Source organism: Talpa occidentalis, unplaced genomic scaffold, assembly GCF_014898055.3.
Source record: "Talpa occidentalis isolate TD23 unplaced genomic scaffold, MPIMG_talOcc4v2.1 talOcc4.11, whole genome shotgun sequence".
NCBI classification, from domain to species: Eukaryota; Metazoa; Chordata; class Mammalia; order Eulipotyphla; family Talpidae; genus Talpa; species Talpa occidentalis.
The window spans coordinates 72,257,329-72,283,229 of record NW_023601104.1 but is presented as its reverse complement, the minus strand read 5'-3'; the positions used below and the strand labels follow the sequence as shown (position 1 = coordinate 72,283,229).

Genomic DNA, 25,901 nt, shown 5'->3' with positions numbered 1-25,901 from the left:
TTTCCTTATTTCCTTTTCCCTTGTAAATAAACCTTTTATTAACCTTTTGTGTGTGCCTGTAGTGGAGTATTAATAAGTCCCTTTTAAGCTCGCGGGTGAGGACCCACAGCCAGGAACCCGTTCAATATCGGGGCTGCTCTATAACATGAGCTTCATGAAGGCAGAGTCTTACACATTATGACATACTCAGGCTGGCATATGTTAGGTGTTCAATAAGTGTTGATGACATGGACGTGATCACACCTCGTGCCAGTTTCTGAACAGGATATTAACTGAATGAGGAACATCACGTTTCCCATTTTGATCCTTTTTTACGATATGCATTTACGCCACTTAGAATTGGAGCACTTTCTAAACTGTCTGGGCTACAACAAACTCAGGAGGGTTTTTCTTCCACATACACAGTTGTTGAGGGTCGGGTGTCAGTAAACGTACAGGCTCACAGGAGTAGCAAGGATGGTCACTCCGGGATGAATACAACATTCTCAAGGCTGGGAGAGGTCTCTCAGCGACGTCGGTCATCCCGCTGGTCCTATAACACTACTTAGCACCCGCCATTGACACCTCCCCCACAGCTAGATCCCAAGGGTCCCTATGGGCACCCCCAAGCCGCGCCCCCTAGCCCTCAGCAGCAGCAGCAGGATCCACACACTCCCACTCTCAGCCCAGCGTAGACTTGCTACGCCCCAGGGCGCTCAGGCATCAACAAAACAAAGTAAAATCAGTCGCACCCAGGAGAGACAGCGTTATTTAGGCAGCCCGCTACTCCCCCAAAGGCTCCACCCTGACCCCTGGGCCAGCGCCCAGCGTTCAGACCGTGCCCGGCTCCAGGAGCCCCAGCTCCCTCCACGTGTCCTATCTTCCCAGCAGCCTCTTCTGCAGCCTCTGGAGGAAAACCTCCTGACAACTCGCGGTCTGCGGACTACGACTCCCAGCAGGCACCGCGCAGCCCCTCTCTCCCCGCCCCCTCGGCGGATACGCATGCGCTCTGAACTTCGTCAACAAGCTGGGCTGGCGTCAACTGGACGCAGTTCCTTCTGGGATTTGTAGTTTTATTGGCACTAGCTGGGCCGTCAGTCAAGGGGACAAGAACTACAAGTCTCAGCTACCCCAGCGTGACGAGCGGGTCACGTGGCAGGGGACCGATCGGGCGTGCGTGCCGCCGTTGATCCGGTGCTGCAGTGAGGAGGTGGTTCTCGCCCGTGGTGTGTGTGTGTGTGTGAGTGAGAGAGCGAGTGAGTGAGTGAGTGAGTGAGTGTGTGGGGGACGCGGCTTGTTGTTGTCGGTGATCTCCCCCTCCCCTCACCCCTCCCCCCTCCCCGCCGCCGCTGCAGTGGCCGCTCCCTGGGCCGTAGGAAATGAGCGATAACGATGACATCGAGGTGGAGAGCGACGTGAGTCCCGGGGCTTCTTCCTTCCCGTGCGGGTTGTCAGGCGGGGACAGCGGCCGGGATCTCAGCGGGGCGACGGCGGGAGGGGGGCCGGGCCGCCGCAGCCGCCTTCCCCTTCCCCCCGGGCCGGGACCGCCTCCTTCGCGCTCCGGGCTCGCTCCCCTCCGAGCTCCTGGCTGGAGCGGCCTTCGGGACGGGCGGTGGGGGGGAGACACGCGGCCGCTGGGACCCCCTCGCCTCCCCTCCGTGGAGGAGGGTGTCGCGGCCTCCTGCTCCCACCCCGTCCTGCTCAGAATCCGGGGGACAGAGAAGGGGTGCTCTCGGGATCCCATTGTCCGGATCCCGGGGAAGGGGACGGCCCCCAGGACCTGCCCCCTGGGTGCGCGACCTCCCTCCTCCCGCGACCCGCGGACCCCCGGGGGTGAGGGCGGGCGGGGAGAGCTCGGGAGGGTCTGTATGCCCCCAGCGGGGTCCGAGGTGAGGGAGAAAGTGCTCTGGACCCCCCCCCCACCCCACCGGCCCGGCTTGGATCCCGGAAGGAGGGGCGGCGCTCCGGACCCCCCCTGCCCCGCTACCGGATCCCGCTGGGGGGGATGGGGTGGTGGGGTGGGGAGGGAGGGAGGGGGGTAGGGCTGACTCCCCACCCGCCGCTTCCTCCGCCGCCGGCATTTTCTTTCTTATTAATGAATGTGAAGTGTAAAAATAACTTCTATATTTTCTATTTTTTTTTCTCTCTTATTCCAGGAAGAGCAACCGAGGTTTCAATCTGCGGTACGTCTCCTACTCTCCATTTCATTTTCATTTCCGTTCAGTTCTAGTCCTTTTTGGGGTCAGAAAGAGAGAGATCGTTCTGTTATTTTTAATATTGTAGTAAACTCTTCTGTTAACCACCAAGGTGAGGTGGGGCCTTGTTCTGGGGCTCCAGGGGTGGGGGCGGGTTTACAAATCTCACCATTCTAGATTCTCAGGTGATAAGTTCCAGTGACTGTAGGTGAGAGTAGCTGTATGCAAATAAATGAATTCTTCTGTAATAGTCTAATGGGGGGCTGACACTATATAAATGTGAAATGAGTAGTCTATCATCCTGATATAAATTGTAGCGTTATTTCTAGGGCAGAGTGGTCAAAAAGGTTACTTAGGAACAAGTAGGTTCTAAACTACATCTGCACAGTTGTGTAAAGCTGAAGTCACATTCAGTAAATACCTTTAACTAAAAACCATATGACTTCTGGAGATCTGTAGTGTTTAGCATAACATGGTATTATTCAAACGCAGAAATTGGAAAGGTAGAGAAGCCAGAGATTGAATATGAAAGTGTTATATTTGGCTTATTGTGATCTAACTATATTTGGGTTTAAGAAGAGGAATGAAGAAAATAGAAAATTTTTTGAAGTGTGATTGCAAAGACAGGTCTAAAAAGTGATGGATGAGACTGCAGTCTTAGCAATTGTTTCTCAGGGTGTTGATAACAATGTTCTTAGTAGATGGTTCTGTGGATTTGGTTATGACATGAGACACACTTGTCTTTGGATTGAGGTCAGTGGGCTTTCTGTGAATAGTTACGAGGGAAAAAATACTAGACAAAATGAATCAGAATCAGAGAGAAGTACATCAGAGTGTCTAATATTTGACAGATGGGTACAGCATGAGATATATAGGATGGTGACCAAAAACTTAGATGGCGGGGGGGGGGGCACGCAGGGGCTGGGCAGGCAGTGAGACAGAAATAGAGAGAAGAGAAGAGGGCTGGGGTACTAGAGAGAACGTGTCTCCTAAAATGATAGTCACTGAACTCCAATGAGTTGTTGGGAATGAGGATTGAGATCTTCCTAATTTTAAAAAAGATTTGAAATCCTTGTTTTTGTTTTTTGTTTTTTTTTCCTGATTTTTAAAATGCTGTATGGGACAATCGAGCTGTTTGAGGCTTGTTAGAATTTTCAGGTTATCACTTTGATACTTCAGGTCTAGGAATTTAACAATCACTAAATCATAAAAGAAAGCCATCTTATTTATACCTACCCTTCATTAGAACAAGCAAAGATTCTGCAGGTTGTTCAAACAGGCATTAAAAAAATTTTATCGAGTGGATATTTTCATAAAATCCTAGGATGTAGTTGTTCCAGGGGTCTTAAAAATTATTTAGTGACTGTAACAGTCACTAAAAAACATTGCTTTTATTTCTCCTTGACGTATTCCTTATATTTGAACTATGTGTGTATACACATATATTACTTGAAAATCAATTCTTTTTTTTCAGTTACCATCATCCTTAATGTAAACATGGAGTTTCACTTTTGAGACCCAGTCTATCTAAAACTTGTTTTTCCCTCCAAGTCTATCACAGTTCTTGATCAGGCTTGGAAGGCAGGGATTGGCTAGACTTCCTTTGCAAAAGCATTATTTAAATTGGAATTATGTTGGCTTTCCAGTGAGAGAAAAGTTTTCTTTGTGAAATTTTGGCTCAAAGTTCTTGAAAGCTTTCTGGTTTTCAAAGTATCCATCCAGATGGGCATTGATGTAAAACCGTTTATTAAATTAAATGTTTCCACTCTTCTAGAATGCTAATCTCATTGTCTAAATATTTTTAGTTTGGCATTAAGGTGCCTAGGGTATTTTTTGTCTTTGATTTTGCAGGATGGGTAAAGGGAGGAATGGGTTTTACCCTGTTTTTTAATTTGACACATCTGTTTGCTGAGACTTTTAAATATTTCGCACAAGGTGATCACAGCAGCAAAGAGAGAAAAAAACAGGTGTGATACAGACAATTTGAATAAGTTGAATACCAAATACATATTCAAATGCGTTTGAATATGTCTGTTTGCTTCCTGATATTTAGTATATATAATAAATATATATTTTAAATTGGGGGGGGGAACTATTCTTTAACTATGCCTTACGTCAGAAACTGTTGTGGACTGTGAATAACCAAATATTGAGGACGATAGAGTTTTAAAGTTACCTGAGAAAGGTTATGAGGGTTCTGATATAAAGACATTCCAGTTTTACAGTGTCACTGCAATAGGTCTGGCCTGCTACGTGAGAAAAGTAGGCTACTCTGTAAGAGCAGATAGGAAGTAAAGCTAACTAACAGAAAGTGAAACTGATTTGACGAATATTTTTTCTGTTGTCTCCGTGCAAATAGAAAATAACTTCTTAATTGACCAATAAGCTTTTTAAAGAAAATAACCCCAAATAGTATTTTTATTACTAAATTCAGTATAGCTCAGATTCCCATTGATGTTATCTTAATTTTATTGTTTTTGGAGGGGAAAGTTTGCATTTAAAAATTTTTTAGAACAGGTATATGTCATGCATATTCCTGTTTGTGAAATTCCTGCTTGTAAAATTCCTTTAGGGAAGTATATAAGCATATAAGAAATGTAGGGTTATTGTGTTGCTCAGAAAAGCCAATACCTTTTTCGATTTATCCTTCATGACAACTGAACATGTTACAGTAACATTTTATTCATTAAGGGATTTAAAAACAGATTTTTGCAGTTCCATTTTAGAACTTTCTGGTATATTTTTAACTTAGAGCTCTTTGCTTCTTTAACAGTTGCATTGTATACAAAAGGGAATGACTTTGGTTACCTTTAAGATTGGAATTTATTCAGGAAACTCCTGCAGTTTTACCTTAAGTGAATTATGTGGCAAAAGTGCTGCATGATGTGTATACTTTGTGTCTGCTAACAGTATTGATGGTGACCACAGTTGGTTCTTAAATGTGCCTGTTTGTTCAAGTAAAGGGTGTTCTTATATTTAAAGTCTTTTTTTTTTTTTTAAGAGACCAGTAATAGAGAAATAGTTAATCAAGAAATCCAACTTGGTTTTCAATTAAAATTTTTTGATCAAGCCATCCTTACTCTCTTAAATAGATATAGTGTGATGCCATATTTGGATAATAGCATTCCCAGGTAATTTTAGGCACCAGATGATTTTTTTTTTTTAAGTTCAAAAACATACATTTCAGATGTTAGAAATGTATACCAGATACTTGAAGACAGAGAGGTGTTGGGAAGTTGAAATTCATCTTTCTATTAAGAATCTTCACGCTCATTATTTTCATGTTGAAATTTTCATGTTGAAATTAAGGTGAATATTTGAAGCTGCTTGAAAATTCAGTTTTTTTCTGTCTGCTTTTCATTTATTGAAGTAATGAATTGTTTCTGATGAGAATTATGAGCTTATATATTTCTAGTGTTGGTGTTTAATAGGAATAGTTAATTATAATGATAAGCAGTAGTATCTTCACTAAAGTGCAACCTTTAAATTTCTTAAATAAAACATAAGTGGTTAGCTGGTAACTCCAATTCCCAGTATGTTGAGAATTTTCCTTATTGGAAGTAATAATTACCCTTACAGATAAAATAAGGTTTCTGAAACTTAGAAGAAATGATACTGCTCTGGAGAATCTTACGCATCCTTGGATAATGGAGCATATATTGTTCCCTGTGCCATTTGTCTAAACTAGAACTTGCAGGAAATAAGCCTGTTGGCTGATAACATTCTTTGAATGAAGATGCATTCTCTATGCAGTAAGTTGGAAGGAGATAATTTAGAGAGCTTCACCTCAAATTTGAACACCCTCCTTAAACTTGAATGATCTGCTAGTTTAGCAACTTCTTGGCTAACAACAAGAAAAAGTTTGCTTTCAACATTTAGCAACACTTTAAGATTCTCAGGCTTGCTTGTTAGTGTAGTGATAGACAAATTATACGTGAAGATTTTTATTCTGGCTGCCAGTATGGAAAGTTTGGTGGAAATTAAACTGAGAGGTTGAATAAAAACTTTGGCAGAGATGTCAAAGCTGGAAGTGATTTGGTGCTAGAGTTCCTTTCTGTCAAGCATCTGTGGGCCACTCATCAGTGTCACACAGCCCCTAGTGTTTCTGCTCGTCGGGGTTAATATGCAGAAACAGTAAATCCAGGGTACTTGGAGAGCAGCAGCCTTCAGCCACTGCTCCTCTGGGAAGAATGGGGAACTACTCGGGGGCTTGTGGTACAGCCCAAGAATAAATTGTGTCCAATTAATTCCACAAAGCTACTTTTGGAGCCCCCCATTTTCATATTAATTTTCTCCACATAGGTGAGAAAAGTCTGGTTCTTGGGATTTGAGCTTTATTTTTGTTTGGATCAATTGTTTGACCTTTCTACTATTTTTTTTTTCTTTAAACTGGTTTTGATTCTGTGGGAAGACCTCTGATGCCTTGCACTGAGAGGCTTCATCCAGTTTTCATTCTCAACTCTGAAATACTGATGTTTTCTAATGGGTTGCTAGCAAGTGAAGACAGTTAAAAAGGTGGTGATAAACTTGGCAATTAGCCCCCCATTTGGATGAAGGAGGGTTGGGGGGAAGCATGTTACAGGGTTGGATGGAACTGTGGCTAGGAAGTGTTTCCCAAACAGAATTCTCAGCCTTGTGTAAAAGTAGTTTTTTCATATGTTCTTTCTTTCAGGTCAACTAGAGGTATCATTTACTTCAGAGTTGCCTGAAATTAGACATGTTCGTTTTACATATTTTTAACTTGCTCTTTTAAATAAGGCTTGGGAAAGAGAAAAAAATGCATTATTGCCATTGTCTCTGAGAGCTTTAAAATTGACTCTGGTTAAGCATAGCAGCGTGGACATGAACATGGCAGCAGGGATTGGTCTAAGATTCCATTCTTATCCTAGTTAAATAGCGCCTGGAACCACCACAGAAATTCCATCTACTACTTTAGGAACAACAGTTCCCACTCCAGGCTTTCTACCAGGCAGTGGACTGCTGCCTTTCGTTGTTGAGCCAACTTCTCAAACTTGGCTGGCTCCCCAGATGAGAAGCCAAGATTTCTGCTGATGGTCCACAGCCAAGTTCACTTACGATTCTTTAACCGAAAGCCTTGTCCATTTGAGTCCTTTCAGGGTTCAGTGAATGGGAAAAGGGTAGTGCATTGTGGGGATGATTTTGGTGTTAGATTATACTTAACTCCACCCCTCTAGTTCAGGCCTATATGAAACCAGATCCAACTTGATGCGAGCTATTTGAGATTTGCAAGGCTCTCCCAAAAAGAAAACAGACAATTAGAATTTTATTTGTATCAACAGGAGGGATTGTGGGTAATTCTGGTATCATTGCTTCTGTGCACAACTCTTAAGCTGGGAGGAAGGCCAGATAGCAGGGTGATTTAGGAGACCATGAGTATCTTGGTCTGCTGCTGGAAACCAAAGCTGGACTCTTAATTTGCATGTAAATAAACCATTTTAGGAAGTTTGTAGCAAACACTAGAGTGGCAGTTAACAAATGCCATCTGTCAGCCTTCTAAACTCTTTAGGTACAGTCTAATTAGAACCCAGTCCAACTACTGTGCAGGTGACTAGAGGGAACAGTAAATTAGAGAAGGACTAAATACTTAAAATATATTTAATTCCTTCAGGCTATTTTATACTGCTGTTAGAAGGTATCTTTGGTTTTCTTATTCCAATGCTGTGTGTTACAGCAAACCTACTTCTAGCCTCAGGTTATCTGGTCTTCCACACTTAATCATTGCCTCAGTTTCCCCATCAATTCAGTGTCCGACCAGCATTAACAGACATTCAGTTTACAATGAATGCAGCCTTAATGAGATTAGGAGAACTTTAGGCATGCTCTAGGCATCTGCCCTGAAAATGAGTGCTGTGCTAATAGAAAGCTAGGACTGTGATGGGAACTATGTCTGATCGAGAGTTTATAGGTGAGGTATTGTGCTTGAGAGATTAGGAAGTGACTAAAAAAGTTGTTTCCAGCCTCCTCTTAGTCTCTAATGACTTAGACCTTTAGGATTAAGTAATAAAATTTCAAGTTTTTTCTTTCCCACGATTCTTGTCTTTATAGTAAATTTTTGTCTGTACACCTTGTCCTGCATAAAGATTCACCTAAGGCATTCTTGTGCTAAATCAAGGCATTTATTCTTGTTGCGTCATTTTTCAAATTCCTGGTGCTCTATCTAGGTAGATTAAAACTTCCTGAATGTCCCATCTACAGATTTGCCTTTAGGCTTGTGTGTACAGGGTAAATTCTCAGTCTGTTAATTCCCTACGTGAAGTTCTTGCGTTCGGTGAATGTTTGTGTTCCATTTGGAGACACTGCCTCCTTAGTGGGGAGCTCCTGAAGTTCCCTTATAAGTGCTGTCCAGAACTGTCTGTTTAGGCCGAGGTCAGTGTATTGTGCCGTTACTGGGTTGTTGGCAGCCTTTACTCTCCTGCTGATTGTTCTTTGTGATTCTAGGCAGGACAGGATAAAGACTTTGTTCCATGGGTATTTATATACTGCCAAATAAGCTTGGCTTGCCATAGGTGCCTGAGGAAATTTATTCCAATCATGTGGATGTCGGGTTTGCCGCCTGAGAACTAACCTTTCTGGCGCAGACTGTGAGGGGAAGCCCTTGGCAAGATAGCACCCTGGATCCTCAGAATGAAGTTAGTGTCACTGTCAACTTTGAGATAACGATCTGTTTCAAGCATCTGGGTTTTGCAGAGATTTTCATTTCTATTGTGTGATTTGACAAGGCTTTAAACTCTAGTACTTTGTAGTGATATAGAGACCAGGGCAGACTCATGGTGATAGGTTTCACATGGAAAGAAGTACTGTAACAATGATCTAACTCTTCCTGGGCACACACCATGGGAAATTTCTGCTGTAAGGGGAGTCACATCTTACAAAGGGGTCCACTGCAGCTTTCCCTTGTCACCTTGCAACCATGAACTGGCGGCTGTTCTGTCACATAAGTTGTGGGGCTAGACTGATGTTTCAGGAGAGTCACACTTTGTCCCCATGAATAACTTTTATTTTACTTATGCATGAGCTGGATGCATCGAGCTACTTTGGATGTTCCTGTCGCAAGCCTTGCTCACCCCTTTCTCCCCCTTCAGCAGAGCCTAATTCTGGAGACTCCTAACTACCCACCTTGACAAATCCTTCCCAGTCCAATCACCAGGGACAGCGCTGACAGCATATATTTCCAGGCTATACCCCACCCACCTGTCCCAAGAGAAAGGAGTAGCATTGCTAATATGGCCTTTTTCCCATTCTTCTAGGCTGACAAACGGGCTCATCATAATGCACTGGAACGAAAACGTAGGGACCACATCAAAGACAGCTTTCACAGTTTGCGGGACTCAGTCCCATCACTCCAAGGAGAGAAGGTGAGTTTCCTGAGAAAGCTGATTTGCTGCTTCTAACTTGAAACTTGGCATGGGACTTAGCAGGGACACTCACATATCTGGAAAGAAATGGCATTGGAGACATTCAGGTAGCGTGGTTTCCTTAATTTGGGGACCTTTGGAGGCTCATTGCATACCTTACCTACTGTAGTTTATCCTTAGCAAACAATGTCAGATATCAAAAGTGGCTTGTTAAGTGCATTTTTAAATTAGTAGTATTTGTAATAAATTACTCATTCAATAAGTTGTGACTGTACACTAGTATAAAGGGTAACTCATAGTTTGGGATAACACTAAGATTCTTTGGGTTAGTAATGCCCTAGTCCTCCATGAGAATTTCTTATGTGTGGTTTAAAGTTAGTAGTTATTTTAGGGCCTCCCCGGTGGCTCAGCAGTTGAGCCCTGGGTTGCAAAGCTGCCGGCAGCCTCTGCAGCGCCTGTTCGATTCCCGGCCACTGGGCGAGGGTCCCACATGGCGCGCAGACCTCTCCTGCCGCCCGCTGCTCCCCTCAGCAGTGTACTTCAGTCCTTCTGCCTGCTCTGCTCCCCGCTCTGGCTCTGGTGAATTCTCACACCCTCCCGTGCTTCTGATTGTACCCAGTGCTTGCATAAATAAATAAATAAATAAAAAAAAAAAAAAAAAAAAGAAAACCCTGTCAGGGAAGCGTGAAAAATAAATAAATAAATAAAGTTAGTAGTTATTTTAAATGAGACCTCCTAGGAATGTATGTAAACCATCCTGGACACCAGTGATCTTCCAGTCCCAACAGCTTTTATTTCAAAGACTCGTAAAGATCATTTTAAACTATGGGACAAAAGACTTGAGTGTAGAGACAATACAGAATGGAAGGGGGAAAATATCTGATTCTCACACACACACATACACACACCCCCCCCACTACCCCACCCCCAAACTTGCCCCACTGATAGACTTCTACAAACTGATACTTTGGAGAGGTAGACACTAGCTGTTTCTACACTTGAAAAATAAAATTGGGAACTCAGAAATCCTATGAGTTAGGATCACTCCTTAGAATTTGGAGGAAACTTGTTTGCACAGTAAGTTCCACTTTTTTTTTTTTTTTAAAGTTCCACTCAACACAAAAATGTAGTTTTCTGTGCTATAAGTAGCAAACTCTGTTTTTCTGGTTCAGTGATCCGTTGTTCAAAGAATCAGTCATTTTGTTAAGAAAAATTATTGCTCTCAAGTATGTTTTGAATGACTCCTCATTTCGCTTTGATGAGGTCCTCAGTTTGGTTATCCAGGATCAAATTTGGAACGATTATAGTTTCTTTCTGTTTATGCCACCCTGACAAGTTATCTGCTTATCTAAGGTGTGGCTTTCTATGTGGCTGAAGCATGGGGCAGGTCTGACCTTTATGGTTGGGGGGGGAAGCCATGTGAATACCTAATATTGCAAATCCAGAATTTGCCATGGGTTAGGCCTATTTAGTGTGTACTTGGTTTAATGGCCTTAGACCAAGGTACTTACTGCAATAATAACATTCCTGTGCACAACATTGTTTAAACACCATAGCAATTCTGAGAAAGGCTCACTCTTTTAGTCAAAGTACACAGATGCAAAGAATGATCTCTTATGATTGAACTATTGACAGCCAGTGCTTACTCATATACTATGGTATCAATTAAAGTGACTTTAGAGAGTTAAGTGGAAAAGAGCTGCATTCTCCTAAGTCTTATATCTAACCAGTATTGGCACCAAAACAGTGTTTCCCAAGAGGTGGTCTGTGTTCCACTCATAGGAGTCGCTACCAAATCCACCTTTTTTGGAAGCAGACTTGGGAATCAGTATTTACAGAACACAGTCAAGTGTTTCTTGGGTGTTCTTAAGTGTGAGAACATTTTGGAAGAGGGAGTTCATAGTAGCCAAGCTATACCTTTTTCCTTACCCAACGTATTTTATATCACGGTAACATTCTTCCTTAAATTCTTTAAAAAATCACATTATTCTAAATCCTGTTGTCTCCTTTGTACAAGGAAGTTGATGGTTTGAATATGATGACCTTACAAACAGAATAGTTTGTCATTCATTATAAAGGCCCTTCTATTTAATTCCCTTACTTCATTCAACAAGTATTTATTGGGGTCTGCTATATGCAATGTACTGTTCAGATACAGCAGTGAACAAAACAGACAGAAACAAAGCTCTTAGTCTGGTGAGGAAGACAGAAAGTGAACCAACAATAAAAACACACAGCCTGTCACATAAGTGCTGTGGAGACAAAGAAAGAGTGTAGTTTTCATTAGGGCAGACAAGAAAGCTCACTCGCAAGGCAATATTTGAACAGAGAAAGTAAAGGAAAGAATCGTACATCTGTCTGGTGATGAGCATTCCAGGCAGAGGGAAGGTAAGTGTAACAGTCCAGAAGCAGGAACTTGGCACCATTCCTGGACTCCTCAAGAAAAACAGGCCAGAGTGCCTGGAATGAACGCGTGAAGGGACCATGGCAGGAGATGAGGTTAGAGAAATAGGGACTAGGGGAGCAGAATTGCCGAGAAATGGCCAAGGCGCCAGGTTTTGGGGTGACCATCAGTGTGGGATTTACCAGCTGCTTAACTGATTTCAGAATCCAGTCCTCTGTTACAATCCAAATATTTTACACCAAGCAGGAACAAAACAAAATGACTGTTAGCTCTTATTGAATCCTAACCCCTTCCCATCTAAATTCCACTATCTTCATTATTTTCTGCCAGCACTTTTTCACAGGCGCTGCAGGAAATCTAACAGAGTACTTTGGTTTCTCAAAATTGAGAGTTCTGACTCAGTGTTGCAATTTTTTAAAAATGTGGTATTTGAACCACAGGAAATTGGCTCATTCTTGGTTTGAATTGCAGTGTTTAAGGTTGTGACATTATGAAAGTAATCACAAAATATGAATTTGGGCAGCTTAGATCAGATCTTGAAGGATAGGCCTCTGAGCATCTTTAGATTCCAAATGACATTTTTTGGAATGTTTGTCATATATATCGTAAACATTTTGTTTTTTTTTACAAAGAAAAACCAATACTGATTGAATTGGGTCCTAACTAAGAGTAGGGAGTATATATATGTAAAATTTAGCTTTAAATGTGAGACAAAAACTCCAGTTATCCTTTGTTTTCTCTATTTTCTAATGTAACCATAAAGATTGGTCATCTTTTGCTTAAGTAAAAATACCCATGATAACTGGCATTTGTATTTGTTGTTAAAATTAAACCTGCATAGCAAATCTATGAGGTGAGTATTCTGCTCATTACAAATGGGTCAGTTACTACACATACAGCTTTTGCTGTCATTACTATAGCAGACATCATCAGGAAGCAGGCTGCAGATCATGATTCCAGTCGGGGACTAGTTAGGCGGGAACTAGAAATCAGGACTGCTAGTTGCTAAGTTCCATCTTTAAGGATTTTTTTTTAAGTCTTGCTTAAATATTTAAATTGTATCTTTATACTAGGAATTGCTCCTGGATGGAGCCAGTGATCTTGGTGGTATGTCATATCAGAGCTACTACTCAAATACTTTCCCATGAGGTAGCATATGTAGGTAACAACAGTGTACAGAGTTGGGGATCATTTCAGGTTTATAAATTTTTCTAATTCCATGTAGCTGCTTTGAGAAATGGACTGTGATAGTTGGCAAGCCATTTGGGTTTTGCCATAGTCCCAGTGTTAGCAGATGGACTCTTGAACTCTGGGGGGTTTTTTCTTCCCCTTGCACTTTTTCAACTGGAACCCAATGGGAAAGATGATATGGAATTAGAACTGTCAGTCGACTAGAGGAAGGGAGTAGAGGCAAGCACAACCATGACCCAAGTTTTACAGGAGGACATTTACTTCCTTGAACAGGAAGTTACTGTTTTTTGCTGTCCTGGGTTGGATGCTGGCACTGAGTTCACCCTGTTTTACAGATGGGGGAGAAAGACCTGGTAACCAGCCCATTGATGTGACCTTATTTTACATGAGGCTCTAATTCTACCCTCTACCCCGTAAGTTAGCCCCCAACACCTGCACAGACACCGGTAAATGATAGGTTCCCTGTATATAGCTGTGAAGGGATAGCCCAGAAGAAACGTTGGAAGTGGACTCCATCAACACTGTAAAGAAAGCATGTACGGCCAACATTGTTATATTCACTATTTAGTTAAGACCTGTGTGGTGCTGTACAGGTTTGAAAGATAGAGTAGATGGTGTTCCTAAAGGTCCTCTCACTTAATGGGAGAGAGGATTATACCTTGGAATTAACAATAAGATAAAATATGCTGAGCATCAAAAAAAAGGTTAAAACACTGAGCTAATCTGTCTGATTTGCATTAAAGCCTGGTTTCCTTAACAGGTAGATGTTGAAACCAAATAGTTCCCTTTTATCAGTAGTGATTCTTATGCTGAAGGTCAGTATTGCTGTTAAACCCGCTGTAATTCTGGGAGTGGGACTCTTAGACCAGTTGTAACTATACATGTATTTGTGTGGTTGCTTGATGAATGTCTACTCGTACCATGAAGGCAAGGAAAATGTCTTCTTTTGGTCATACTTCTTCTCTAAGTGCTTGGCACACAGGGAGCAGAGTAAGTATTAGCTGAAAGGGGACGTCCCTCTACCCTGGCCTTGTTTTACTAAGAGAAGCTCATTTTGGTGGGTGCCATTTAAGGCCAACAGTAAACACTGTTTCTACATCTTAACTTGGGTTACTGGAGGGCTTGTCTTTTAATGAAGTGTAAACCACAGCCCTACTCATTCTACCTCATTACTCATTAAGGTTATTAGCTGGTCATACTTTAACTCGGGCAGTTATTTTCTTAAATTTTCTGTATCTAAATTACTGCCCTTAGTTGGCTCAGCAACTGTAAATGTACTGATTTATTGAATTCTGTGTAAACTGTATTTGTGTGCTATGAAAAACCTCCAACATGGACTGCATTTCATATTCTCTTAAAAGAGGTACCCTACTTTCCCTTCTGCTTTTTTTTCCCTTCTCCCCTTTTGTGGAGGACTATATGCCCTCCTGTTTCCCAGAGAATGTCATTTTCAGTGAGTTCTTTCCTTTCCTCAAGGTCCAACTCCAGCCTCTTCGCCCAGATGACATATCATGGTTTCTTAGTGAAGAGACCTGTTCACAAGGGTCTCTTTCCTGCCTGAGTGCCCCCTGTCTGGACCTCCCCTGCCTTTCAGTCTTAAGCTGCCTGCCACCTGAGTACCCCATGATATTGCTCTCCCTTTAACCCCAGTGACCCTGTGTTGGGCCCCTCCTTTATCTTTCTTCTTTCTGTGATGAGCTTATCACGTAACTAAAGGGTGTGCTTCTGAGGGCAGAAGCCTTATCCATTCTCCTGGGAGTCTACAGTGCAGAGGGCGAGGGGCCACTCCCTTCGAGGACTAGAGAACCGGGAAATTACTCCCTTAGTACTTTTTGCATCTTGAGATTTGGAAAGATTGGGGTTATTACTAAGCTTTTTTTCTTTTTTCTTTTCCCTCTAACAAAGTTGGAAAAAACTTAAGAATAAGAGAGCAAAGAAAAGGCAATTCCCCATCCTCTAACACAACTCCACTCCATTTTAATGACTGGAATTGGTCACCATCTTAAAGTGGATGACAAGAAACTCGCCTCCCTTTTTTTCTACCTCCAAAAGTTGCTTCTATTAAATCTAAGGTTTATTGTTAGAATCTAAGAAGCAGGGAAATAATGGTGGTATTATAAATCTCTGTACTCCCTTCTGGCCTCTCTGTATGTGTGCTCTGTATGGGTAGGATGGTACATAGCTAGCTGCTTGCACATGTTTTTTCCCCAAATGATAGGATGTTCATAGTTAGTCATTAGGCATGTTTCTGTTGGCCGTTTAAGTTGCTTCCAGTTTTTTAACTTTATAAATAACATAATAATGATCCTCTTGGTATATGTAGCTATCCCAGAGTTGGATTGCTGGGTCTAGGGGTATGAACATCTGGTTCTTCACTATGTGTCACCAAAATGCGTTCCAGGAGTGATGTTTTCATGTCTTTATTTTTTCCCTCATTTCTTTTTCAAGCAAATTCTAAAGACTAGAATCTTCTGAGTTTGTTTTGAGAATACTAATTTTACCATCGCCGAAGTTTTTCTATTTGTTTTAAAGGGATGACTAATTTAGTAAGCACAAGGTAATGATTAATTTTGTTATTACCTGTGAGATTAAATTCTTTTCCACATGCTTAATTTACTGTTGTTTTTCCTGTTTGGGAACTGTGCTTCTGTCCTTCTTGGTCTAAGTTTGTTGGAGAAGTGCTACACCTTTATTTTAAACTACTAAACACACAAAAATGAATTCAAGATTAAAAAGTGATTTGTGTTGACCCTTAAATAAATGTCCAACCCTGGGTTTAATTAAGCTCCTTACAGGATGTGATGCCTCTTACCTTCCCCACATAATCAACAAAATGATCCTTTGGGCTGGGGGAACCTCATAGCAGGATGCCTTTGAAAAGCTACGTGGCTGTCCTGGCTCTGACCCCATAGCCTTCCAGCTTCCTTTATTGGTGTTGATGGGTTTCTATTTTGAAATGAATTTATTGTACAAATTATTTAAATCTTTTCAGAAGACGATTTACTTAAATGGAAATGTTCACTGGTTTTGTCCTACCCTCCTTTAAGCGCTTGTGTAGGTTTTACAGTGATTTTACTTCTTCAAAATAACTAATGCAAAATAAAATATATGTCAGATGGAAGTCAGTCAATAGTTCTTTTCATTCCCCAGATGTGGCATTCTTGAGGGAACGGGCAGCTGTAGGACCTGATTTTGACAGTGAGAAGGAAATGTGATAAATACAGCTAAGATGATGATTTCTTGGGTCAGCAGTTGGACCCAATGGTGTTTCTAATGTTAATAGTCAATCCTGTGCACTCTTCTCTTCCTCGCGTTTCCTACCCACTTTCTAAACCAACTGGGATTTTTACACAAATCTACGTTACTGTCATAAGATTTACAAGTCCAGAAATGTCTGGAACTCTTGCCTTACATGAAAGGTTTTGAAAAGCACTGCTTTAAATGGAATTTAGTAACCTTGGATGTCATCCTAATAAGCACTAGTGTTAACTCTTCCAGGAATCCGTTGGGGGTCTTAAAGGGTACTAGTAGAATCAAACTCTTGAGTTTGGGGCCTTTGTGAAATAGTAATTGATTCTTGCCACAACATGTGAGATGGGTACAGTCTGTTGCTAAGCAGAGTTCTGTTCAAGTGGGTGCCTCTGTCTGCTCGTTGTTGTGGGCTGGGATGCAAATAGGAGAGCAGCTATGGTGAAAGGAGTAGAAGGGGCTGGAACCTAAGGGTTGGGCCCCTCAGCCCCACCAGCTCTTCTCTGTGGTCTGTTTTGGTTTACCCCTTCTTGGGTAATGAAGCCAGCAGCATGTCCCCTCTTTCAGTGCCAGGTTCAGTCAATTCTCATACTATCTCTCTTTTCCTGTCTATGTACTTCTGTGCTAGACGCCTCTTTGGTTTTCATCTGCCTTTAAAAGAAAAGAAAGACAGTCTTCATTCCTGCTATTATTACAAGCTGGTTTTCATATCTTACTTTTTGAAACAAATTTTAAAGACTATCTTAATTACTTCAGCTTCAGCTCACTCTTCTGTTTGTTAACTGTGCAGAGATTATTTGTCTCACTCTTCATCTCCCAGAGAAACCACCCTCACCACGGTCTTCACTGACAACCTTATAAATAAATCAGATGACCCTCGAAGTCTTTTTTTTCCTGCTCAAAATCTCATGACAACACTATCCTTGCTATTCTCTTGATCATTGTTGGGATGCTGGGGATTTGGAGGGCTCAGTGAGGTCCCAAAGACTATCTAGTCAGATAAGGACTAGCCATGAAGACAAATACTGAATCTGCAGTCACAGAGCCCATTAATGACAGAGTCTAGATCCAGCCTCCTCTCTTCCCAAATATGGGATGTCCTGGAAACCTGGGCTCAAATCTGGACTCTACTGCCTACTAGTTATGTAACATTGGGCAAGTGCTTCACTTTCCTCATTTATAAAACACAGAAATACTACATCGGAGGATTATGTAAGGGTGCCTGGTATTTAGCAAGTACTCAGAGAGTATTAGTTGCTGGCATTATGTTATCATTATTGCCACTGGTATTGCTGTGTGCATCCCATGGTTTTGGAACAAGATCTGGCAGGACTGTCCAGCATCCTTTTCCATGGCTCCCAGCAGTGAAAAACAGCCTTAAGGAACCACTTTGCTCATTAGGAGCCTAGTACCTCTTAAGTCCCCTCATGGTCCATCCTGTCTCAGGGTTATGTACAAACCTTTGAAGAGGTTTTCTTTCTACTTAGAAAGGCAGAATCAAAATTGGTGCCTTCCAATTGTAAGAATCTGGTAGGAAAAAAAAGTTATTCAGGTCCTTAGTGGGTACCCAAAGGCAATGTCAAGTCTGTGAACATGTTGATTTTCCAAATTCTTTCTGCCCAGTCTCACGTCTGTAGAGATCGCTGATTGAGCCAACTGAGCACGGTTCAGAAAACTGAAACTGAAAGCCCAGGGCCACTCCATAGTCCATGTCCTCACGCCCAGGGTCTGACTGGCTTCGTGTTTACTGTTCACATAGTATCACTCATAAAGCAAGGAAGGGCCTGCCCGCATCTTAATGTGGCTGGTCACCTGTATTGTTTGGAAAGACAGGAGGAAGGGTTTTTAAATGAGTCTGGTACTTTTTACCTTCAGCCTGTAGCTTTTTCTCCCTTGAGGGCTAGAAGATCAAGTAAATTTTGAGGAATTCCGTATTTTGTGCTTCAGGTTTTCTCTTGCTGGATTATTTTTTTAAAGATTTATTTATTTATTTATACAAGCACTGGGTACAGTCAGAAGCGCGGGAGGCTGAGAGAATTCACCAGAGCCAGAGCGGGGAGCAGAGCAGGCAGAAGGACCGAAGTACACTGCTGAGGGGAGCAGTGGGCGGCAGGAGAGGTCTGCGCGCCATGTGGGACCCTCCTCCAGTGGCCGGGGAGCAGCCAGGGATCGAACCGGTGCTGCAGAGGCTGCGGGAAGCTTCGCAACCCAGCGCTCAACCGCTGCGCCACTGGGGAGGCCCTTCTCTTGTTGGATTTTAATTCTTGTTGCACACCTTGGGAAGAGCAAAATAAAGTTAACTGAACCATTCTTTTCAACTTGCTAAGGGGTCAGGGGCACCTTGAGTACTGTACTTAGCATTCTTGGAGACCTTTTGCTGTATCCTGGCATCTGTGAATTTCATCTTCATCTGGAAACTGCCCTGAAGTGAAAACTTTTCATTTATAGCATCATTTCCCCCTTATTGGTTTGTTGTGCTGTGCTTACTGCTCACTTTTCATTGTTGGTCCCAATTTCATGATTTTGTGTATAAATATGTGTGAAAGAAACTAGTAGTGCATAGGTAGTTATTCAGTCTGGTCATTCATTAAAAATGACTAGTGAGGGCCTCCCTGGTGGTGCAAGGGGTTAAGCACAGCACTATGAAGCTATTTGTAGCTTCCGCAGCACGAGTTCAATCCCAGCCAGGGAGCTGACCCACATGGCGCAGCAGACCTCTTCTGTCTCACCCACCGCTCCCCTTGGCAGTGCATATCAGTGAGTCTGCCTGTTGTGTTCCCCACTCTGTCTCTGGTGAATCCTTTCACCCCCCTCATCTCTGGCCTGTACCCAGTTCTTGTATACACATAAATAAATTTTTTTAAAAAAGGACTACTAAACGGTATCAGGTATTCTCATTTCAGAGATTCCCCCTGGCCCCCGCCCCTTGTCACAGATTCACAGGAGTAGGTAACTAAGAACTATTGTTGCCTTCTGAAAACTGTTGTGGAGGAAAAATGCATAAAAGATTGTTATGCCAAACAGTCCGCGATGGGGTACATGAAATTTGGAGGACTACTTGAGGGCCTAAAGAATTTCTAGTTAAATAAGAACTGGAGAGAAATATCCATGTCGACAGTCAGACACAACCCATTGATGACAGAGCCTACATGCACTTGTCTACTGGATTCCTAAATTCTTCCCCTCTACTCTGCCACCATACAGTGGTTATTTTTACTCCTTTTCTAGTATCTAGAGGGACAGGTTATTTTAAGTAATCTTAACTGTGTACTCGCTTTTTCCCCACTTATCTAATGATTAGACCCTAAAAGTCCCCTTTGTCAGAAATGGGAAGCAGCATTAGAAGTGGCTTTGAAACCAGAGTTGCAAGCCCCCGTTGCTATCAGTTTTTGTTTCACCTGCACGAGCTCAGCTACACCTGGCTCGTCCCCATCCTCCAACTTTTGCTTGTGCTGTCCTCCCCACCCGTGACCCTTCCCCATAGATCCCACCTCAGTCAAACATCTTACCTCAGTTCACTGTTTGAGACAGGAGTGAGGGGGGCGGGAGGGGACATTGGAGCGAGAGTGTGTGTGTGTATACACATAAAGCTAAGGCCAATGGGTAGCACATAATAGGTAATCACCCCAACCAGAAGCTGTCTTTCCTTTGGCCTTTCTAATCTGTACTACTCAAGTTACACTTGTTGGTACTGCCCTGTGATTTGTCTGTGTATAGATATATTTATCTCCTCAGCTAGATAGTAAGTAAGCTTCTAGGCAAAAGAAACCATGACTAATACATTTTTGTTTCCCCACTGTCTGCTCAGAACCTTATATATAATTTGCAGCAGATTAAATGAAATGCTAGAATATCAGCCATCTCCTTTTGAGGAAATCACTTTAAGGGTACTATAAAAGGAAAGTTTGAACATTCTGTTACTTGAGAGGACTGGTAAATAAAGCCAGCCTTGCAAATTTGTCTGATATCCAGTCCAACCTCATCTATAAATTGAGATTATCAGAATTTAATACCAGTACACATAGTTTTGCTAGTCTGGGGGTGGGTGTTATCTTTGCCTTTTTCTTCCTTCTGTGTTCTGGTTGTTTAGTTCCAGTTGGGGTTGTAATAACAGAGTTGTGGGGTACTACCTTACCTGGAATAAGAAGCTTGCTTCTACTGAGGAACCTTGATGGTGTGAATGCCACACTTCAGCTACTAGACTCCCTACGTTGGGCTTCAGTTCTCTTTACTTGGTACCATCCCACTAATTCAGGTTGCATGGCCTCACTTCACTCTAGCCATGTGTGCAGCCTAGAAAGATCTTCTAGACATATTTGACCTCCGGGGGTTGAGTAACCTGACATCCTTTTTATTGGCTTATTGACTTGTTCCTCTGACAGGACAGTGCCTGGCCTACCATGGCCATGGTAAAGGTGTGGCTACTTCCTGAATGGCTCCATCTCATGTCCTTCCTATGTTGACATCAGGCACCGATAGCTTTCACAAGTCTCTTTAGCCAGGAAGGCTGAAATAGTGACACAGCAGCATAACTCTGTTAGAAATCGTTAACAAGGGTCTGAGCGTTTGGCTAAAATTCAGGATCTTAATGAAAATCCTTGTACCCACTGCCATCAAGGTATTACTTTTTTCTTTCTAGACCAACCACCTGGAGTCAGGCACTAGCAGATAGTGAGTAGCATAAGGTATCAGTTAAGTAGTATTTTCAGGTATAGCCAGACTGAAGACTTGAAAGCAGTCTAAAAAACTAGTGTGGGTAGGAGGACTACAAGTTCAGGAATCAGATAGACCCAAGGTTAAGTCCAGGCTCTGACACCATCAGATGATGGTTTTGAATAAACTAGCAAAATTCTCTGAACCTTGGGTTCCTGGTGGAGTTAACTTCTGTCAGAGAATGCTGGTGAGGTGAGCGCTTGGCCCCTTGGCTGGTACAAAGAAGACTCTCGAGAGGAATCACTGTTTCCTCAGTCTTACACCATTTCATGCTGTTGATACAGAAAGGCATGGTTTCCTTGCTGTTTGAACTAGGTCTTTATTTTGTCCCCTTGCTTTGTCTTCTATTGCAACAGGCATCACGGGCCCAAATCCTAGACAAAGCCACAGAGTATATCCAGTATATGCGAAGGAAAAACCACACACACCAGCAAGATATTGATGACCTCAAGCGGCAGAATGCGCTCCTGGAGCAGCAAGGTGAGCACCCGAGCTTGTGGGGCAGCTGGCCCTGCTGTATCCAGCCAGGTCAGGGCTTCGCACCTGGGCCTGCAGTGTCAGAACCAGTTACGGAGCATGTGCTCATAAGCTGCTGCAGCCCTGCTTCTTGGGCCTGAGTAGTTGAGTTTTAGAGCCATACTGAAGGAGGACCTGAGTCGCCAGCGAGGGAACAGGGAAGTCTAGGGGTTGGACATTTGGAGACTTTCTTTTCTGACCTGATCTCTCCCATTCTTGGGGCTCAGGTGCTCTGCCTGCAGTAGGGGTCACACCTAGCATCAGGTGTCTGAAAAGAGCTTTGAATTCCTTGGATTGGAGTGTGCTGTGTAAGTACCAGAAACTCCAGGTGTTCAGGGACAGTGAGCCCTCCCCATTGTCAATGGTAGTCCAATCAGGGCAGCCTATGGGCCAGGCCCATGCTGTTCTCCAATGCTCACACCCGCCTTTTCCTACAACCACAGGGGAAAGCGAGAGCTGATCAAGTTCTTTGTTCCTGGGGAATTCACTTCTCTTCCTCCCTCATGGAAGATGCAAGTAAAAGGAAATGCAAGTAACCACCTGGGTTAGAACACCTCAAATGAAATAAAATAAAATAAATGGGTTGATCTTCCAGGCTCTAGATGAGCTGAACCAAGGGCTGGGCAGGGGGAGGCGGCAGTGGGTTGGTGACTGGGCCAAGCAGCCTGCATGTAGGGGCTCTGTGCTGAAAGGCCCAGGTATTCTGTGTGTATTGGTGACTTGCTTCCAAGTGTCCAGCTTGTCTTTCCAAATGGATCTTGTATATGAGAGCTCAGCCAGAACTTGTCTTTGGCTGATACATCGTATGTCATCCTTTCCTGCTGTTGTGTGACCTTCACACCCTTGTGGAGCCTGGCATTGCCAGGCCAACTTCTCCTCTGTCATTGCACAGCTGATTCCTACAGGGAGCTCATGCTCCTGTCTCTACACTGGGCTTCCATGGCAGGATGGTGGCATCACAAGCCTTTTCTTTAGGATTGGGTGGCCTTGCAGAGTGGCTGGCCATGTCCACTGGGCCCCCAGGCCTGACTGGGAAAGGAGGGAGATGAGGTGTATGGGTGGAACAGCCACCAGAAGGGGTTATTCCTGAGCTACCCTGAGCCTCAGGGGCCAGCAAGCCCTTCGGAAGAACAGGCTGGACCCTGAGCTGAGACCTGGTCACTCCCCCAGTCTCCAGAAGACTGTAACCCGCTTGCTTGGTTGCCTTTCAGTCCGTGCACTGGAGAAGGCGAGGTCAAGTGCTCAACTGCAGACCAACTACCCCTCCTCAGACAACAGCCTCTACACCAACGCCAAGGGCAGCACCATCTCTGCCTTCGATGGTGGCTCAGACTCCAGCTCGGAGTCAGAGCCTGAAGAGCCCCAAAGCAGGAAGAAGCTCCGGATGGAGGCCAGCTAAGCTCTGCAGAGCAGGCCAGCAATAAAAACTGTCTGTCTCCTCCGTCGTCTCATCCTCCTCTCAGTTCATCCTTAGAACCCTCAGAACCATTTAAAAGACTCATTTTTTTTCTTTCTTTTTTTTTTTTTAATTTTATTTTTACGTAGAAGCTCTTGGACAACAGCTCTCGGTCTCGTTCCCTGTTTCCACTTTTTTTTTTTTTTTTTTTTTTTTTTTAAACTTTTCCCTTCAGGGATTCCCTGTCCCCATCAGGAATTTTTAAACCAAAACACCCCAACTTGGCAGCTTTTTCTGTGGAGGACAGACGGCCGGCCGGACCTCTGAGCACACGGTGTCCTGACCACCCACCAGCTCCTCCAGCCCTGCCGGGCATGTGCCCGAGGACTCCTGCCCTCCCAGGCTCTCCTCCTGGACCACCCTCACCGCCGTTTGATAGACTTTGTGAATCTGTGGGCTGCTCTGCTTTGAGAAGATGGTCGGTTTGGAGTAATCAGAATTGCCCTTCTTATTAAGGATTTTTTTTTCCCTGAAAAGCTGTTTATCGCTCCTATTGAAAGACCAGATCCTTGGAGAAATCTGTGGTATACAAGGAAGTGGGGACAGATTCGCAGCACAGAGTCTTTGGCCTGTTTCACTCCTGCTTCTCCGCCAGCCTCAGGGAGGGCCGAGTGACACGCGTATGTGTCAGGGACAGGCAGCAGCAGTGAAGCAGTGACCACCACAGGTGGTAAGGAGTGGTGCAGGGAGGGAGGATCGGGTGGGCTAGAGATTTTGTATTGAGGGCCAGTGATGATGTTTTGATATTTATTTCCTGCTACTGAAATTTGAATCTGAGTGAATTGTCCCTATTTCTGATGATGTCGGTATTGCAAAGCGACAGATTCATAAAGTAATGATCAAATCTTCCTTTCTTTCCGTGTGTATTTCTAAGAAATAGAGCCAACTGATTTTGTATGTAAATACCAAGAGCAATTTACCTGGTACTAAACTCGCACCCCAGTGCGGACCCTTACCCCCCTCGCCCTCCCCTCCAGCCATCCTGGAACCTGTCCCCGTTGTGTGATCCATCCCTGGTTCTGTCAGCTCAGCAGATCCAGTGAAGGGTTTTGTGTGTTTAGGCCTCATTTCTTTGTCTTTTTCCCACTCTGTTCCTGGGATTTGCTGACTTCTAGTGTATACTCTGTAGTCTAAGTCTGTGTTTGATTCCATTCCATGGAAATAAGAAGTATGTTGTACATACTGCCGAAGAATTGTCTTGCAAGTTAAGGCTTTCCCCTTTACTATAAGACTATAAATAAAAACTTATTTTATCCTTCTTGGTGGTGGTGTCTTCTTGCCCTTACAAGGCCAAAATTGTTAGGAGGCCTGTGCAGGCCCCTGGGCCTGCAAAGAACCTTAGAGAGAAACTAGGGTCTCACTTGTTCCTGCAGAACTGGAAGCAACCATAAGCCAGAGTGGTTCCACTTTGTTGTGAGGGCTCAGCTCACCCGGGGCTGGGTGTGGTTGGGGTGGTGTCTGCTCACTGGATGGAAGTTTTCAAGGTTCCAACAGGGATGTGGTTCTCCAGGGCAACATTTCTAGATCCAGCTCCTGTTAAATAAATGACCTATCTAGCCCTGGTAGTCCAGAGTGATGGGTCTCCCCTGGTAATGAATGCCCCACTCAGAGGTACTGACTGTCTCTAGGACCTTTCGTTTCTGGAGAGTTCTGGTCTATTAAAAGGAGGTAGCAGAACTGTCAAGGACTGGGAGTAAAGGAGGCTTTAACAAAGTCAAGTTAACTCAGTCTAGGGACCCAGTGCCAGCCTTAATTTTGAAAGGAAATAGTTCATGACCAGAATATAGCCCAGCTTTGATTTTCTTCATGGGAACTATGGCTGTTCCTAGAACAAGGGAGGGAGTAAAATCAAATTATTTCTTTGACTTGTCACTCTCTTTAGAACAGAGAGCGCTGAGTTCCCTATCAGGTGTCAGATCCTTAGTGTATCGTCTCAGTTAATGGGGATTAGCAGGTGGGTCATCTCTCTATAAGAGGCACTTTGAAGCATGATCAAACAAGCCCCCTACCCCTCAAAGCCATGATTGCATTAAGAAAAAACAAGCATGCTAGGAGAGCAGCATCCAATTTATTTGTTTATTTATTTATTAAAAGTCCTATGTGCTTAGCAGGGTTTTTTTGGTTTTTGTTTTTAAAGATTTATTTATTTATACAAGCACTGGGTACAGTCAGAAGCGCGGGAGGGTGAGAGAATTCACCAGAGCCAGAGCGGGGAGCAGAGCAGGCAGAAGGACCGAAGTACACAACTGAGGGGAGCAGCGGGCGGCAGGAGAGGTCTGCGCGCCATGCGGGACCCTCCTCCGGTGGCCGGGGAGCAGCCGGGGATCAAACCGGCGCTGCAGAGGCTGCGGGCAGCTTCGCAACCCAGCGCTCAACCGCTGTGCCACCGGGGAGGCCCAGCGTCCAATTTATTAAAGAAACTTCTTTTCATTCCAGTTTATTAAAGAAATAGGGGAAAAAATGGGAATAAAGTCAGGCGATTGTATAAGCGCCGAAGTTAGCATTTATTCCTCTTGTCGTCCCTTCGTGTAGCTCTTTGTGTATATCTGTCCTTAATGTGAACCTCCATATTGCATACAGCTGCCTTGGTCAGGTTGGGCATCAGCATGAGCTGCAAGCAAAGCCATGTTGATAGGTGGAAGGCAGACACCTGCTAGGCCGGGAGCAAATAGAAGGAGCAGGTGAGCCAGTGTGGAGGTAAGTGTTGTGTCTGAGAGCCAGTTCCCAGCTCCACGATACTAGCCGGGTGAGGGAGTGAGTTGTAGACTTCTCAGCATGTCAACATACCAGTTGTGAAGAAAGGCCACAGTGGATAGCTGGCC

The 25,901-nt window shown here is 43.6% G+C and overlaps 1 protein-coding gene across 5 annotated transcripts; it reads left to right on the top strand.

The window, feature by feature from the left end:
* The first annotated feature begins 1,023 nt into the window (after positions 1 to 1,023).
* On the top strand, positions 1,024 to 24,337 carry MAX (MYC associated factor X). 5 transcript variants are annotated; one of them, XM_054691090.1, is made up of 5 exons: positions 1,024 to 1,394; positions 2,136 to 2,162; positions 9,443 to 9,550; positions 21,464 to 21,587; positions 22,067 to 22,116. In XM_054691090.1, the coding sequence occupies exons 1-5, from the start codon at positions 1,359 to 1,361 to the stop codon at positions 22,081 to 22,083; spliced, it is 312 nt and encodes a 103-aa protein (XP_054547065.1). In that variant the 5' UTR covers positions 1,024 to 1,358; the 3' UTR covers positions 22,084 to 22,116. The 5 variants fall into 5 exon arrangements, with proteins under 5 accessions (XP_054547065.1, XP_054547070.1, XP_037359413.1 ...); XM_037503516.2 differs by lacking the exon at positions 22,067 to 22,116 and adding an exon at positions 22,835 to 24,337 and having other exon boundaries at positions 1,071 to 1,394; XM_054691095.1 differs by lacking the exon at positions 2,136 to 2,162 and having other exon boundaries at positions 1,027 to 1,394.
* The last annotated feature ends 1,564 nt before the right edge of the window (positions 24,338 to 25,901 follow it).